This window comes from Culex pipiens, chromosome 3 (genome assembly GCF_016801865.2).
Source record: "Culex pipiens pallens isolate TS chromosome 3, TS_CPP_V2, whole genome shotgun sequence".
NCBI lineage: Eukaryota > Metazoa > Arthropoda > Insecta > Diptera > Culicidae > Culex > Culex pipiens.
In genome coordinates this window covers 164169411-164188708 of record NC_068939.1, presented here as the reverse complement: position 1 = coordinate 164188708, position 19298 = coordinate 164169411, and the positions used below count along the sequence as shown (strand labels likewise).

At 35.3% G+C, this 19298-nt stretch overlaps 1 protein-coding gene across 1 annotated transcript in view; it reads right to left on the bottom strand.

Moving 5' to 3' along the window:
* The window catches only part of LOC120420464 (tetratricopeptide repeat protein 28), a 380312-nt gene that overhangs the window by 272721 nt on the left and 88293 nt on the right, over window positions 1-19298 (bottom strand). Inside the window, exon 3 of the mRNA XM_039583487.2 lies at window positions 9522-10185. Within this exon, the coding sequence (XP_039439421.1) occupies window positions 9522-9545 (24 nt within the window). The 5' untranslated portion in view covers window positions 9546-10185. The remainder of the gene's footprint in view (window positions 1-9521; window positions 10186-19298) is intronic.

Sequence of the window (19298 nt, the reverse complement as noted above, 5' to 3'; positions counted from 1 at the left end):
ATAGTTTCCAAAAATTATGGTAGAAGTACATGTATTTTCAAACTTCATTTTTAGATTTAAAATCAATTTTACAATAAAAAATTACTTAAATGAAATTTCGATATCGTGTTCTATTTTTAGTTTCTATTTGAATCACTAAAGAAATTGAAAAAATATTTTGATTGTTTTTCTTTTTTCATGGTGATTAAATAGAAATTTTGAAGTCATTCTCAAATTAACCCAAAAACTGGCCCCCCTGATCTTTCCAATTATCACGTTGATCCTTTCGCGCCAACAATGCCACCAGCACCACCCGTCCGTTTGCCAGTCAGAATCTGCTGAAATCATGCCCGAATCACCCCTTGCTGAGCCTGGCCCTGACTTATCGGCGCGTGTGGGCGTGCCTGGGGTGAGCTCTGATTTGCGTAACCAAAGGATTAATGCTTACCCTTTTTCGAGAGTGTTTATTTTTCTTCTTTTTTTTCTCGACTGTGTTTCAACATAATTAGAACGTGAACGATCGCACACACACACAATCACGTGGTGCGACGACCACCTGCGAGCGCACGTCTTTCAGCGCCTGCTTTGGTCTTAATTCCTTCAAATTTATGCATTTATTTATTAGCTTCAACAGGTTGATCGAGCACGGGGGAGGGGAGGCCAATCAAGGAAGGAAGTGCAGTGATGGGAAAGTTTGAGCAAAAGTCACTGAGCAAATGTTTACAATTCTAGTGACTTCAACTTAGTGAAAGATATTTAATTAGGGTGCTTCAGGCACGGCCCGATCTGCCCAAGGTCCAGTTTACTTTTTCAAAGGGATTACCCAGATTGGAAGACGCAGCAAAACGCAGCGTTTAAGCTTAATGTGTTATGCTAATTTCGTCGACGAAGAAACCTAGAGAACCAAGTTGAGGATGTTGCAATGACGGCAGGTTCGTCGCCAACTTTGGGAACAACTCCAAGTCTTCAAGAGTGATTTCTATGCTTGCCGCATTCGTAGAGGGGGGAAAAGGATGCTACATACTTTTCAAAGATTGAGCAAAAATCTTTAAGGCAAATTATTCAATTAAAGACATTCTTCACTGTTTCATCGCGCAGAAATTCCCATAGCGACTGGGCCGCGGTGGCGGCGGCGGCGTTGACCGAAGTCCAACTTCTTCTTGGAGACCGAACCGCCGCCGCCGCCGCATTCCCATTATCTTAATTACTCTCTTAGTTGATTACTTTCTTCGGGAATGTTTGAGGTGGCTGCAGCGGGCATGCAACGATAGCTCATGGGCGTAGTGGAAAGTGGGGGGAGCCCTTTTTGTTACTATTCAATGAAACATTAAATCAATATCTTAATTTGACTACATCTTTAAATAAAATCATTAGAAATTAAACATGGCATTAAAAAATTAATTAAGACTTTAAATTCGAATTCTAGTAATAAGCCACTGTTCAAAACAACCCCTCCCTAACTTCGCCAATACCCTCCACCTCTGGCTCATTTCTGGTTCATTGGCTTTTCCTGCGCGTTTTTGTGCGCTGCTTTTCCCTCCTTTTTCCAATCGCGCATCCAACTCTGTTGGCGAGCATCGACGGCCTCGGCGTTCGTGTTTCAATTTACAGCCTCCTCCCCTCTTCTCTTTCCACCTACTGCACCTCTTCCCGCCCAAAACGTGGGAAAACGAATAAATCCTATGTTTACATTTCAATTAATTGATACCCACTGGCCCAGGTTTTCCGTTTGGTGTGTCTCGGAGGAGGAAGAGACTCTCTCTCGAGTGTGTGCGCGCCTGCCTCGCAATTCGCACCCGGCGTTAACTCAGTTAAGGTCCCAAGAGGGGGAGAAAGATTTATCCCACGGGGCCGAAAATATTCAGTAATGAGCCACCAACCGGTGTTGAGCTGTTGAAAGAGGTGATAATCATAAATCACTTCGTCACACGGATGTGCATTAATTTTAAGATGTGGTGTAATGGAAGCTGTCATGGTTGTAACACGATGCATAGTAAAAGTCAACCTCCGTTTGAAATTAAATTTTAGCTAATTTTGTGTGTAAACAATTTAACAACTCATAGACTGAAGTTGATTTCTTCTCGCTGATGTAATTTGACATAGATTTGTACGTAAAATTACGGATAGATCATAAAAAATCAGTCTTAAAGATTTCATGTCAAACAAATGTGTCACTTAACTAATGAAACCATGCGAAATTACATTGGCAAGCTGAAGATAAAATATAACATCAGTTTAAAAGCTAATCCATTTATTTCACATAAATTTAAGTAAAAAATGAAAATTGAAGGTGTGACAATTTACACCTTCAAATTAAAAGTGCTATTAAAGATATTATTGGGTAATTCTCTACCAACTCACACGAAATCGGGAAAAGTTGCCCCGACCCCTCTTCGATTTGCGTGAAACTTTGTTCCAAGGGGTAACTTTTGTCTCTGATCACGAATCCGAGGTCCGTTTTTTGATATCTCGTGACGGAGGGGCAGCCTGAAACGGTGATGAGATAGAAATTTGGTGTCAAAGGGACTTTTATGTAAAATTAGACGCCCGATTTGATGGCGTACTCAGAATTCCGAAAAAAACTAACTTAATCCACCTATGTGGTTGGTGCCTTCCTCACTCTTTTCCAACAATGGGTGATATGTAATATGATGGGTTTGGACACAAATTTGATCCAAAAAAACACACATATCACTCAAGGGCTCATAAGTGGCATTATAAGTGGTCAGAACTCGAGACAGGGTTGCCAGATCTTTAATGTTTTGGACTCGTTGGAAAGGTCTTTCAATTACCTAACCAACGATGGGTCGGATGATGGATCCGGACATTGTTTACATTCATTTAAGTGAGATCCGGCTTCAAAAAAGTACATAAATATCACTTAAGTGGTCAGAACTCGAGACAGGGTTGCCAGATCTTCAATGTTGTGGACTCGTTGGAAAGGTCTTTCGATTACCTAATCAACGATGGGTCGGATGATGGATCCGGAAATTGTTTACATACATTTAAATGAGATCCGGCTACAAAAAAGTACATAAATATCATTTAAGTCGGGATATCTCGAGACAGGGTTGCGAGATCTTCAATGTTTTGGACTCGTTGGAAAGGTCTTTCGATTACCTAACCAACGATGGGTCGGATGATGGATCCGGACATTGTTTACATACATTTAAGTGAGAGCCGGCTACAAAAAAGTACATAAATATCACTTAAGTGGTTATAACTCGAGACAGGGTTGCCAGATCTTCAATGTTGTAGATTCGTTGGAAAGGTCTTTCAATTACCTAACCAACGATGGGTCGGATGATGGATCCGGACATTGTTTACATACATTTAAATGAGATCGGGCTACAAAAAAAGTACATAAATATCACTTAAGTGGTTATAACTCGAGACAGGGTTGCCAGATCTTCAATGTTGTAGATTCGTTGGAAAGGTCTTTCAATTACCTAACCAACAATGGGTCGGATGATGGATCCGGACATTGTTTACATACATTTAAATGAGATCGGGCTACAAAAAAAGTACATAAATATCACTTAAGTGGTTATAACTCGAGACAGGGTTGCCAGATCTTCAATGTTGTAGATTCGTTGGAAAGGTCTTTCAATTACCTAACCAACGATGGGTCGGATGATGGATCCGGACATCGTTTACATACATTTAAGTGAGATCCGGCTTCAAAAAAGTACATAAATATCACTTAAGTGGTTATAACTCGAGACAGGGTTGCCAGATCTTCAATGTTGTAGATTCGTTGAAAAGGTCTTTCAATTACCTAATCAACGATGGGTCGGATGATAGATCCGGACATCGTTTACATACATTTAAGTGAGATCCGGCTTCAAAAAAGTACATAAATATCACTTAAGTGGTTATAACTCGAGACAGGGTTGCCAGATCTTCAATGTTGTAGATTCGTTGGAAAGGTCTTTCAATTACCTAACCAACGATGGGTCGGATGATGGATCCGGACATTGTTTACATACATTTAAGTGAGATCCGGCTTCAAAAAAGTACATAAATATCACTTAAGTGGTTATAACTCGAGACAGCGTTGCCAGATCTTCAATGTTGTAGATTCGATAGAAAGGTCTTTCATTTACCTAACCAACGATGGGTCGGATGATGGATCCGGACATCGTTTACATACAATTAAGTGAGATCAGGCTTCAAAAAAGTACATAAATATCACTTAAGTGGTCATAACTCGAGACAGGGTTGCCAGATCTTCAATGTTGTAGATTCGTTGGAAAGGTCTTTCAATTACCTAACCAAGGATGGGTCGGATGATGGATCCGGACATCGTTTACATACATTTAAGTGAGATCCGGCTTCATAAAAGTACATAAATATCACTTAAGTGGTTATAACTCGAGACAGGGTTGCCAGATCTTCAATGTTGTAGATTCGTTGAAAAGGTCTTTCAATTACCTAATCAACGATGGGTCGGATGATAGATCCGGACATCGTTTACATACATTTAAGTGAGATCCGGCTTCAAAAAAGTACATAAATATCACTTAAGTGGTTATAACTCGAGACAGGGTTGCCAGATCTTCAATGTTGTAGATTCGTTGGAAAGGTCTTTCAATTACCTAACCAACGATGGGTCGGATGATGGATCCGGACATTGTTTACATACATTTAAGTGAGATCCGGCTTCAAAAAAGTACATAAATATCACTTAAGTGGTTATAACTCGAGACAGCGTTGCCAGATCTTCAATGTTGTAGATTCGATAGAAAGGTCTTTCATTTACCTAACCAACGATGGGTCGGATGATGGATCCGGACATCGTTTACATACAATTAAGTGAGATCAGGCTTCAAAAAAGTACATAAATATCACTTAAGTGGTCATAACTCGAGACAGGGTTGCCAGATCTTCAATGTTGTAGATTCGTTGGAAAGGTCTTTCAATTACCTAACCAAGGATGGGTCGGATGATGGATCCGGACATTGTTTACATACATTTAAATGAGATCTGGTTACAAAAAAGTACATAAATATCACTTAAGTGGTTATAACTCGAGACAGGGTTGCCAGATCTTCAATGTTGTGGACTCGTTGGAAAGGTCTTTCAATTACCTAACTAACGATGTATAACATGATGATGTTTGGTTCAGTTTACTGCCATTTATTCAACATCCAAAAAAATGCGAAAACACATTTTTATACATAACTTTTGAACTACTTATCGAAACTTCAAACAATTCAATAGCACCGTATGGGACCCTAAACCAAGTCTAATGCGACTGGTTTGGTCAAAATCGGTTCAGCCAGTGCTGAGAAAACTGAGTGACATTATTGGTCACATACACACACACATACACACACACATACACACACACATACACACACACATACACACAGACATTTGTTCAGTTTTCGATTCTGAGTCGAAATGTATACATGAAGGTGGGTTTTCGAGCTTTTAATAAAAAGTTCAATTTTAGAGCAGGATTATAGCCTTACCTCAGTGAGGAAGGCAAAACGTATTTTTCGTCGAAAAAACGTTTCTTAATCCACCATTAGGTGGGTGGTGCCTTCCTCACATTTACAAAGTAATAATGAAAATAAGTTTATGAAAAAAATATACCTGATACAGACTTTTCCAGAAAACATGCAGACTCTCATTTGAAGCAATGTGGCAACCAGGCGTTTCGCATCAGGCGCGACTCTCGCACGTAAACAAAAAGACCCGGCCTTTTGAGGTTATGCAAAAAAATCACCCTTTTTTGTATCTACAAAAATCTTTTTCTTGGCATAACTTTTTAAATACTTTACTAAACAAAATAAAATTTAATAGGGTCTTAGGGGACCCCAAAACGAACAGAATAAGGCGGATCCGGCCAAAATCGGTTCAGCCAGTTCTGAGATAATCGTGTGGAAAAAAATCGTGTCTACACACATCCCCACAGACATTTGTTCAGAATTTGATTCTGAGTCGATAGGTATACGTGAAGGTATATCTAGGAGGTGTATTTAAGAAGTTCATTTTTCGAGTGATTTTATAGCCTTGCCTCAGTGATGTGAGGAAGGCAAAAACACTAAATTTTTTTTTAAAATTCTCCCATTTTCCGTTACTCGACTGTAAAAATATTTGGAACATGTCAACTTTTTTTCGTAAAATCGCAATAACTCGTGATGTTTATAAGCAAACCTCTTATGTCTATATAGTAAAATTTTTGTCATTATCTGCTCTACAACTTTGTAGATCATTGTTACACTCTAAAAATTAACCCTGCAAAGTTAGAAAAAACACGAAATTTTAAAATGAACAATTTTGTTTTAAATGAAAAAATAACCCTTCTGGGTCAATGTAGATTCGAAAAGCACATTAAATTTCCCATAAAATGACATGTTCCAAATATTTTTACAGTCAAGTTATGGAAAATGGGAGAATTTTTAAAACTTTTTTAGTGTTTTTTTGGATGAAAAATACGTTTTTTCGGAATTCTGAGTACGCCATCAAATCGGGCGTACAATTTTAAAGGATATCAGAAAACGGGCCTCGGATTCGTGATCAGAGAAGAGAGGTCGGGGCAACTGCTGTGTGAGTTGGCGGAGAATTACCCTATTATTTAATTTGAACATTCAACCAACATCTCTTACACATTTTGAAAACATTTAGCGAATATGTATTAGTAATTTATATTAATAAGCAAAATTATTTCTTTGGTTATTGTAGGCAAGGCACTACACCTGAAAACAGCAATGCAAGAAGCAACTCGTTCTACAGGTCAGTTTTGGTTGATCTAGGCTAAATCATCTCTCATGAGTCTGTATCTGATGGTTGGCAAAGAGAATTTTATTTAAAAAATTTTAATTTGACATTGACTACCGCTTACCACATAAATGGAGTAATATTGTGATTGAAACGTTCATTTTGTTCACCGAAATAATTAAAAATAGTTTAAGAACTAAAATTCTAGCAAAATATGAAAAACAGCATGACAAATTTTTATTCTGTCGGACACCTGAAATATCTGGCAACCGTAGATTCATGTGGCAACCTGGCAACCCTGGTTTTGTAGTTAGAGGATGAATTAAAAAAAACCACTTTTGTTAAACTAAAAATATCAAAAATTTCCAATATGAACATAAAAGTTTCAATTATTCTCAAGGTTTAACATAATTTGCCGATCTCGGGTCCAAAATACCTTTTTTAAAAAAAATCTTAAAAATGTCCCATTTGCATAAAAATGCAATTATAAAATTTCTAAAATTCATTGATATCGTTTGTATTCGATTGGACAAGATTTTTCAATGAAATTTTCTATTTTCAGAAATATTTTATCTTGTGCTTGTTAATTTGGAAGCGACAAAAAAAAATTAATCGGCCTTGGAAAAACAAAAAAAAAACGATAACGTTATTAAAAGGCTTTTTTTGATTTCTTAGAGTAGGATCGAAAGAAAAAAAAAGTTTTTCAATAATTTTTAGGCTAAAATGGTGATGAGATAGAAAGTTGGTGTCAAAAGGATATTTATTGTAAAGATTTAAAATTTCGTGTTTTTTTTTCTTACTTTGCAGGGTTATTTTTTAAGCGTAACAATGCAATGTTCTACAAAGCTGTAGAGCAGACAGTTACACGAAACACTTAATTTTAAAATGAAAAATTTCGTTCCAAATGAAAAAAATGACATTTCTGAGTCAATGTAGATTCGAAAAGTACATTTAATTTCCCTTAAAATGAAATAATCCATTTTTTTAAGGGTTGCGTTACGAAAAATTGCAATGTTTTTAAAAATATTTTTGTGTTTTTTTTTTCGATGAAAAATACGTTTTTTCGGAATTCTAAATAAGCCATCAAATCGGGCGTCCAATTTTACATTAAAGTCCTTTTTTTCAATGATTGAACTTAATGATTTGCTTTTACCTTAATTTGAAAGCTTTTCTTGCGATCTTTCGAATGAACATTTTTTTCTTACAGATGTAAACAATCTGGGAGACTTGATCCCCGGAGACACTTGATCCTAAGCCTGTATCTCGTCAGCATGTGGGTAAAACAATTAGCTATGTTCTAGAAAGTTGTGCGAAATTAACTAAAACTCATTGTAGAAAACAAAGCAAACAAATTAAAAATGTTTAGATTGAGTTACACACATTTTTCTAAAACAAGCTGCAAAAAACTTCCAAGAGATCTTATTTTCTTTGTTTTGATATGTATAGAAAACACTCAAAAATTATTCAAAAAAATATTTTTTATACATGAATTGTTTGATAAACTTATCAACTCTAAAACCCTTACGCATTTGATGTTAAATTTATCGTCATACTATTTTTACAATCAATTGTTTAAAAATATGCGTTTAGGGAGACTTGATCCCTGCATTTTTAAAGTCACTGGAATCAGCCTCAAGATTAATTAATTGGGCTGGGTTTTCATACATAGTTTCCTTTAGTATAGCTGTACATAACTTACTGCAGTTAGAACCTTTTTTCAAAAGTTTTGTAAACAAAAATTTCCAGCTTTCGTAAACATGCCTAATTTTGGTCTAAAAAATAATATATTCAGTTTTTAAATATTTTACATACTAAACATGTTATATTTTGAACACAAACGTACAGGTTTTATGTGAAATTGCTGTAACTTTTAGAAAATTGAAAGTTTGGATGAATAAGAAACATTTTGCTTAAGATTTCTTCAAAATGTTGAAAGGGGGATCAAGTTACCCCTAACATTTTTGAAATGCCGGTTTAAAATATTTTTTTAAAACGCTTGGCATGATTCGAAAAGTTTATCTGATGAAATACCCTTATTAGCCAAACATAGATGAATGTTTAAGCTTTCAATTCATGCAAAAAGTTTATAGTTTTGTGAGAAATTGACAGAGTTATGTGCGATACAAAAAAGGGGATCAAGTCTCCCCACTCTCCCCTACATATTTGTAACGAAATAATGACTTCACACACTGCAACTAGTGAAACTCAAGCTTAGTGATGTTTTATGAATGGTGTGATAACTGTTTTTGTGAAAATATCTGCTAAATTCAGGTGTTCCATAATTGTGGTAGGCACAATAACATTCCACAATTATGAAACAGGCTATTTGGAGGCAGTGTTTTGCTGCTCTGGATAAAATAGTCTTGAAAAGAGGTTTTTTATTCAAAAAGTACTACTTTTACCCGTGAAATAGCAAGATAATGTCCAAATGAAGGTCCTAAAAATAGTAGGGTCGACAGAAAAGCTGCATTTAGCATGTTATTTACAAATTACCACAAAAGTGTTCTGAATTTGTGGGTGTTCCGAATATGTGGGATGACTGTACTTTCTTTCATCTCGTGAATGCCTGCAATAATATTCTCTTTCTATCACTCTTTCTCTTTTCCTCGTTCTCTAACACTCGCCGAAGATTCTTTTGTTTTCTTAAAAGATGATCGAGAACCAACAACGACTAAAGGTTTGAGCCGTTTTTCAAAGATTTTGATTTTTTTTAACCAATTCTGAACTAAAAAACTCACAAGAAATTTTACCCTAATGAAATCCGAAATCTGTCTAGTATGAAACTTGATCAACCCGAATTAAAGCCCACTTACCTCTGAAAAATCTCGCTGTGACATTTTCGTCCTGGATTCTTCCAGCTTCACCTTTTCTTTACTTCAGCTCCGATACTGCTCCAGCTCAGAACCTCCACGAAGTCGGGCTCCTTTTTGCTGGAACATTGCACCGTTCCGTTCCGGGCACGATTTTTTTCCCTTCCTTCCTTTCTTCACTTATTTAATTTACCCTGATGGCAGTTTGGCTTCCCACAAATCTTGCACCACACAAAACAGCAACAACAAAAAAAAACTTTCAAAAAATTCACAATTTATGCTCACCAGACTTCACGAAAAGGGCATAACTTTTCGTTTTTCTTCCTCACTTTTTGCTGCCGTTGTTGTTGTTGCTGTGGGGGCAATAAAACTTAATTGATTTTTGACCCCCGTCAATTCTTCGCACTTTTGCAACTTTCGCGGGTGTCTCGCGCCAAATATATCTCCCGCTTTTTTCTCCCCTCTCGTCTTTTTTTTCGGGATTAAATTTAGCAATTACTTTCGAATTGCACTTCTAGCAGGAACGACGAAACCACTGACGGATTGCGGGCAATAACAATCATCATTTCGCGGGCTTTTTTTCGGACCCATTGTTGCTTGGCTCCGGGGGGGAGAGAGCTTTTGAGGTTAGGCAGAGGGGTGAAAAACCATCATCATCTCTTCTGGCCTGCAAAAGAATGAAAACCGAAGAGAAAGGGGATTAATGAAGATGAGTTTTTGCTGCGAGGTGTGAAACTGGCTGGGCGAACAAAAAAGGGCCTGCAAAGAAAAGAATTTGTATTGAGGACAGTAAATGTGGGCAGCAACAGCAACAACAAAAAAAACAGAGTTGCTGGTGAGTTGTGTAAATTTAGCCAGGATCGATTAATTTAGGATTTCCTGTTTGAAAATATTATTGCGACCAAACCGATAGGAATATAATAATGAACTTATAATTATTATCGACTTATAATGGTTTGGGATCGGTCACTGTTCTCATCTGATATTGAGGAGCAAAAAGGGGGAGGAAAAAACATCTAAGAAACACGCAACCATCGGATCGGATCCTTTACACACATCGCGTATTGAAGGATTAGTCGAACAAAAACTTGTTGAACTTGATCGAACTTCACTTTTTTTTATTTTGTGGCTCTGCCTCTGCAACTGATTTGCTTTGGTCCCTGATCACGAATCCAAGGTTCAATTTTCGATACCTCGTGACGGAGGGTCAATTATGTGAATTTTTACTGTGACGCGTACAGTCATCCCACATATTCGGAACGGTTTCCAGATCGGCCAATGTTCAAAAAATCATAGTAAATCAATAATTGAACTTAATGATTCGCTTTTACCTTCATTTGAAAGCTTTTCTTGCGATCTTTCGAATGCTGTATCGAACATCTGCAAATTTTAACTTTTATATGAAGTTTTCGAAGAATTACTTTGACCCTTGAAATCCACAAATTCGGAACACTTTTTTCTTACGAATGTAAACAAACTTTGGATATCCCCAGGAGTACATATTTATTACCAAATAATGACTTCTCACACTGAAACCAATGAAACTCAAGCTTAGTGACTTTTTTGTGAAAATATCAGTTATATTCAGATGTTCCACAATAGTGGGAGGCACAATAACATCCCACAATTATGAAACAGGCCATTTGGAGGCAGTGTTTTGCTGCTCTGGACAAAATAGTCTTGGAATGAAGTTTTTTGTTCAAAAAGTACTTCTTTTACTAGTGAAATAGCAAGATAATGTCCAAATGAAAGTTCTAAAAATACTAAGGTCGACAGAAAAGCTACTTTTGGCATGCTATTGACAAATTATCATAAAAGTGTTCCAAATTTGTGGGTGTTCCGAATTTGTGGGATGACTGTATTTCAGCTATTTGTAGCTCGAAATCGTGAAGAGATAGAAATTGTGTGTCAAGGGGACTTTTGTGTAAAATTGGACGTTTGATGACGTACTCAAAATTACCAAAAATAAGTATTTTTCATCAAAAAACTAAAAAATAGTTTTGAAATCATTACTATTTCCCGCAACTCAACTGTCAAAAATCGTTGGACCTGTCATTTTATGGAAAATTTAATGGGCTTTTCGAAGCTGCAATATCCCAGATAGATATTATTTTCGCTTAAAACATTTTTTTTTTGTTTTAAAATGAAGTGTTTTTTTTTGTAATTTTACAAGATTACTTTTTAAAGTGTACAATAATTTACAATGTTGAGCAGACAAAAAAATTAAATAAAAGGGATCGTATCAACAATGTTCAAAAAAGCAAAATAAAGACAATTTTCTCAGCTTTTGAAAAATATTTTTTTCAAAAGTGGGCAAACATGGGCAGTAATTTTAAAAAGTGAATAATTGCTATCAGATTCAAAAAAATACTTTAAAACTGCTATGACTTGAAAACGGTGCTTTTTATCAAAATTTCACTAAAGCACTTTTTTATTGCAAATTCGATTTCACATCGGAAAATGAAGTTGTAAAATTTTTTGCGACCAATATTTAGATTTTTTTGAAAAAAAGTGTAGTCCATATCCATACCTACAACTTTGCCGAAGACACCAAAGCGATCAAAATATTTCTTCAAAAGATACAGATTTTTTGAATTTTCATAAATCACATTTGTATGGATAGCTGCCAAATTTGTATGGAAAACTATATGGACAAACTCATGTTGCAAAATGGCTTCTTTGGGCATACCGAAGGCACCAAAAAAGATTTAGTCGGATTAAAAAATACGAAAATTAAAATTAAATAAAAACTGATTTCGTAGAGAACAGCTAATGTGTTAAATAAAACTTTTTCCATTTTTAAAAATGTGATTTAAAATTTTATCGCAAGGTTCAGAAAATGACACGTTTATTTTTTTACACTAAAAATAAGATCAATAAATGCTGAAAAATCAGCATTTATAAATTGAGTGCTTTTCAAAAACCTCGTTTTTCCTGTTTATTTCTCTTTTTGTGCTGAGATACACTCAGCAACCAGTCATGTCTTCAAAGTTTCTTAATGAAATTTATAAATTTTCGGTACCTCTTAGGGAAAATATCAGGCTTGTTCAATCGTGATCATTATTTAAAAAAAATATAAAAATTTTCGCAAACATAAAACTTAAGGTGGATCTGATTTAAACTCGGAATTACCGTCTAAAAATTGTATTTAATTTAGTTCGACCATATTTTAAAAAAAAAATCGATTTTCAAAAAATAAAAAAGCCAATTATGTTATGCCATTACCAAGTCATAGCTGAAAGGTTGTATATTTAAAAACTCTAAAACACAATAAAAATCAAAATTGAATTTTGTGCGTTAAATGCAATAACAAATCAGGTTAAAAATAATTACACTGAATTAGAAATCCTTTTTCTGAATTGGCTTAACCTATACCAACTGCTTTGCCGAAGATAACAAGTACTAATTTTGAAAAAAAACAGCTGTCAAAATTGTAAGGATAAATAAAAAAGATAGAAATAATAAACATATAAAAAGAATTATTCTAAAAAAATTGCTCAGTATTTAAAAAATAGAAATTATTCATTCTATTATTCTTTTTTATTGTTATTTTTTTCAGTGTAGTCCTTATCTATACCTACAACTTATTTAATTTTATGGACAAAATATGTATGCAAAATGGCTTCTTTGGGCATACCGAAAGCACCATAAAAGTTTTAGCCGGAATAAAAAATACAAAAAATAAAATAAAAAAAAAACAATTCGTAGAAAATTGCTCTCTTTGCGTTAACGTTTCGATACAAGTGCTGAAAAGTAGAGCATTTCATCACTCAAATACACAATTATTTTTGTTATAATAAGTAGGCAACTTTTGGAAAAAAATAAAAATCATTCGAAAACGCATTCGAAAAGCGTTAATTTTGAAACCGTAAGCCAATTCCATGCCCTAGAACAGAACTGCTGATAAACCCCGTTTCAAATCTGCCAGTTTGCGAACGCCCAGCTGTCCTTTAAATGCCATAAATCTCACGACAATCAGCCGACATCCGACCAGCTGTGCAACTTCACTGTCACTGTCGTGACACCCCCTTGTCGACCTCAAATCCGGCCAAAATCCTAGAGACCCGATAATTGCCACGGAGAGAAGCGATGCCGTGACGGCGATAGTGTCGTCCCTTCATGGTCTCCGCCACGACGATAACTTGAGGGGAAGGTGACTTACTGTCCCTACCCAGCAATCTCTCTCGCTCTCTCGTTTTGTGTGAACTGTTTTTTGTTCAAGGATTTGACACAACCGCACGTGATTGAAAAATCAAGATCTCAAACTACTGCCAAAAATTGTGACAACTCGAGTCTGGAAGGTTTGTGATGAGATGTGAGATGTGTGCCAAGATTGTATCGCTACCAGTGAAGGTGCGAGAAACGCTTCTTATTAACCTCTTCAAGACCCGTGACAAAGAGCCTACTTGTTGACGTTTGACGGGGGTTTCTCTAGCAAGATTAACTCACTTATTGGGATGAGAATGTTTTTTAAACTTTTTTGATGCGTATTTAAATGTGTTTGTTAAAAAGTTAACAACTTTTCACTTAATATGAATTTCAGATTTAAAATCGAACAAAACAAGAAAATCTTGTAATTAACAACAAAATAATAAAAACGCAAAGGTTCAACGATGATGAACGAAACAAAAAGTACACGCGCCAAACAGCAAGTGTGATGAAGTGGCGATGAACTGGCAGAGCAAAAAGCAACACATTTATGAATGGGCAATTTTGCACCCTGACTGACGAGCAGTTTGACCCACATTTGCCCACAACCTCGGGGTTATCTAAAAAAAAAAGATTTTGCGTTTGTGGCTTTTGCGGAGTTTTACACTACAGTGTATTCGGATTTGTTCGAGAGTTGAATGCATACTAAAAATCTAATATATTTTACATGGATAACGAATTTTAAAAAAATGAGTTTTTTTAGTTATCTGTTTTCACTTAGAAAATCCTGGGAAAACTTCTGGATATAATTTTTTTTCTCTACGTCTAAGGAAGACATACAATTTTTTCACTAGTTTATTGATATTTAGCAAAATAAAAGCCATGTATAAACAATTTGGCAAAACTGGTGAATATATTTTAACCGGCATTTTTGTACCTTCATAACATGTCATTTTTCACATATTTTTGAGTATGTAGCATGTTTTAAGTATAAGCCCAAGAGTGACAAGAAAACATGAAATTTTCGGGAAATCTTAAGAGATACCCCCTGACTCGATTCTTTAGGTAAACACAATTAAATATCGTTGAAGCTTGTGAGGAAAAATTTCGCAAAAATGTATGAGAAAAAGCCAAAAATTGAAAATTCACCAAAAGGTGGCGTTTAATGCGTTGGATCATGGTCAAGCGTGAAATTTTTACGTAAAATTTTATGACAAACAACCTTGTCAAAAGACCGCAAAACGATCCGAGTTAACCTTGACGTGTTATTAGCGGTTTAAAGAATAAGGTTCTACATACGGATCATTCCAGGTCAACTGGGTACACTTGCGCAAAATCAAACTATTATCAGTAAAATCTCTGTATCTCGCCTATAGTTCATTTTGGTTTGAGGTATACATTGATTTTTTTTGTAAAATTGTCCGGGGAATACGATGGTGATAAAAAAAAATATAAGGAATTGGTCAAAACTTAATGTTTATACTTAAAACGTTAAAATATAATATTTGGAGGCATTTAAGGGTTAATATTCTATTTAAATCAAATTCCGTGGACAATTTTCTATAAAATGCAACCTCTAGAAAGAGCAACTCTCTAGGAAATCGGCCGATTTCGACCATTTTTATTTTTTGTATTTTTTTATTTGACTTCCGATCTTTTCGAAAAAAAAAAAATTGAAATTTTTTGAATCAAGACTAACATTTTAAAAGGGCCAAACATTGAATATTACGCCCATTTAAAATGCTAGTCTTGATTTAAAAAAATTCAAAATATTTTTTTCAAAAAGATCAGAAAATTTCACGAATGTTTCATGTATTAAAACATTTATAACCGGATCATTAGTTGCTGAGATATCGTCATTAGAAAATGGTGGGTTATTTTGGTAAGATTAAGAGAACTTCAATTTTCGTGTTTCTTTTTCTTAAAGCGGCTCTATCTCAGCAACACGAGGTCCAATCTTCAATGTCTCTTAGACAATTTTATAGCAAATTTTCTGAACTTCTCAAAAAAAATATTTTTAGAATTGGTCACTCATGGTCACTATTTTTAAAAATTTAAAAACTGCAAATATTTCGCAAAAATCAAACTTTCGGTGGCTATATCTTGAAAACGGAGCCTTTTATCAAAAAATCTGTAAAGTACGATTGCAAATTCAATTTTGCATTAAAAAATAATGTCAAAGTTGCGGATTTTTGTCCCCTAAAACATATCAAAAAATCTCGAAAATCAAAAAATACGTATTGATAAACGTATTGATAAAGTTGATGAAAAAATCTGCAAATTTTTTTTCCGTGTACCTCTTTTTTTCTCAAAAGTCCTCAACAATACCTACAACTTTGCCGAAGATACTAAATTGATCAGAAAATTCATTCAAAAGTTACAGCTGTTTAAATATTTACATACCATTTTTGTATGGACAGCTGCCAAAATTTTATGGAGACTTGTATGGGTGAACCAATGACGCAAAATAGCTTCTTTGGTCATAGGGAAGGCCCCCACAAAGTTTGAGCCAAATAAAAAAAATACAAATAAAATCCATTTCCGGTTTTGGTAGAGAATTGCTCAGAAAGTCTTTTGCTCAAATAGTCAAAAAGAAAAAAAAGTCTTTTTTCAAAAAAGTTACATAAAAATGGCTATAACTTTAAAACGGTGCCTCTTATCAAAATTTAACTAAAGTACTGTTTAATTGCAAATTAGATTTTACATTAAAAAATGAAGTTGAAAAATTTTTGCGACCAAAATTTCGATCTTTTGAAAAAATCGGTATTGATTCAAAAAATCATAACTCGGTCAATGATTTTTTGCACATCTTGGAAATTTCTGAAATGTTGGCATTTTATGTCCTCTAAAACATATCAAAAAATAAAAAAAAATTAAAAATAGTGTTTTTTGCAAATCAAGTTTTAGTGATAAAAAGTTAAATAAAAAAATCACCAAATTTTTTTTACCGTGTATCATTTTTTCCAGTGTAGTCCGTATCCATTCCTACAACTTTGCCAAAAACACCAAATCAATCAAAAAATTCCTTCAAAAGATACAGATTATTGAATTTTCATACATCATTTTTGTATGGACAGCTGCAAAATTTGTATGGAAAATTATATGGACAAACTAATGTTGCAAGGTGGCTTCTTTGGGCATACCGAAGGCACCAAAAAAGTTTCAGTCGGATTAAAAAATACAAAAAATAAAATTGAAGAAAAAATACCGATTTCGTAGAGAATCGCTCAACTATCAAACAATGATCAATTATGTATGAACTTTTAAATCTTTTAAGTTTTTGTGAAAACATTTTTTAAAGCAAAATATGGTAATTATAAAATACAATTAATTTCAACAAGTTGGTGAATCGAGTAGTTAAAATTATCTAAAATATTCACAAAATATCGTGTATTTTAAAAATATCCGATTTTGCATTTGTCGGGGTGGTGGAGGGAGGGAGAAGGGTTGTCTGAGCAAATATTTGATTTTTTTCATTTTATTTGCCTTTGGGGTGTTTATGAATACCCCTGACTCAAGGCGGTTTCAAAGAAACCCTAAAAGAAAAAAATAACTATTTTGTTTATTGGACCTTTAAAAAAAACTCATTTAGTATACTTTTGCAAGATTGCTTACAAAACATTTTGTAAGTAGTTTTGTTATATTTGAGAAGGACTCACCAGACCCTCGGTCAAAAACTAATCTCACAGAAATCTGTTCTGAAGAAACATATTCTTGAAAACTTTCAAATAATTTTTTTTAGAAAAGTTGAAAGGAAATTCGCTAAGATAAGTGAGCCGAAAATAGATAAATTGTCACTAACAATGTTTCAATGCTTTAAAAATACGAAAAATAAATTAATCAAATGCTTATTTTTTCAAAAATATTCATTTTAACTCAAAAATGATTTTTTTAACCCAAACCCATGCAACCAAAAAAAATAACCAAAAAACTTTCACTTTTGTTTCTAAACATCGCATCGGGACGACATTCCCCTGGTGGAGGGAGGGCTATCGCGGTCAACTCACTTCAATGGCTCCTTAGCCAAAAGCAGCGGCCCCGTGTCGGAAGTCAATTAGGCCTGGCGCTGCCGATCAATTAAGACAGCCGCACTGGTGCCAAGTGTTTTGATTTTTGCCTAGCGGCATGGTCCGCATTGTCAGTGATCGAAGGGGATGGCTGAGCACCGTTGCGTGGTGGAAGTTTGATTTTTTCAAATTTTATATTTTTTATGTTTTGAACAATGTTTTTTTTTAACTAAAACTGCTTTGGTGTTTCAAAGTTCCAAAGTGGCATTTTTCGACGGCTCTTGTCTCATAGAGAGTTCCATAGACATGACCACTTCTCGGCTCGCCAATGTTGTGACGTGACTCTCAACCTTTAGGAGCAGCAGCAACACACACATAACACTTCTGGCAACGCTGGACAAGAGGATTTGATTGATTGAAACACTGCTCGGGGGCGCGTTCGCGTCTTACATAACACAACACAACTCGGTGACCCTCGAAACTGTTTGAGTTGTTTGGGAGGTAGAGTCATGTTGGTGGGGTGACCTCCTTGAGTGGAGTACTTTCTCTAAGGATTGGCTTGAAACGTTTTTTGAATGACTTCAAATAATCCCACAATGCACCAAAAACGTCCCCGAAAAAAAAAATCCCTGATCCAGACCAACTGATTTCGCAGGTCAAAATTGAAATGCAAATAATTGGATGAAACCTCGAAGGAATGAAAGAAAAAAAATACCCTCTCAAAAACCGATCACCACAAAACGACGACGATCGGCCGACCGACGTTACGTTTTTTAATTGGACAACGGCCATTCTGCAAAGGACCCCGAAAATAAGGTCCCCGTTTTTGCATTTCCCTGTTGACGTCGTCGTCGCTCGCCTTTATCAGATTTATCAAGCATTCGTCGTCTTTTCTCTTCCCAAGACAGCCGGCGCGGTAAGCCGTTGTCCGTCAATCCGCGGCCGGCTGGCTGGCGGTGGACCATTATTCTTTCAATTATTTAAATATCTCGTCGAGAAATTCGATGGTGGTGGCGGTCGGGCATCGAAAAATGGCGAAAGAAAATGTAACCCATTCTCACAAAGAAATGCAGCTTTTGCTTCTTTGGTGTAGCAGAATGGACGGATTGTTGACTGACCTTAATCCAAAACTTCATTCGTCACTAGCGCACTGATCTTACCGATAATAGGTAGACGTACTTGAACGCAATGACGAAAATCTATCCAAAACTTTCAAAAGGAGGATCCAGGAGTTAACGTTATTTTCAAGAATATCTCTGTTAGCACCACTAGCAAGCTACAATTTGTATGTATGTATGCATGTATTAGTACCTCCGTCTTGGCAGGACTTGGCCATGACCACAGTATGTTTCAACTGAGACGGTTTGGTTAGTAACCGACTTATATCTTAAGAACCTCAAAAGATTATCAGTAACATTCCAATAATGTCTTATGATATGATTAAAAAGACAATGAAGCTCATGTGACTTGGGCCAGGCGATCCACGACTCCCTCGTCCAGTCCATAAAACATATGTAGGCCCTGGGATGTTATTTTTTGAGAGGGGTTAGTATTATTTTTTGGGGTTGTAAGGCGTTTGAATTTTATATAATAAATATAGTAAATAAGATAACTATAATAAATA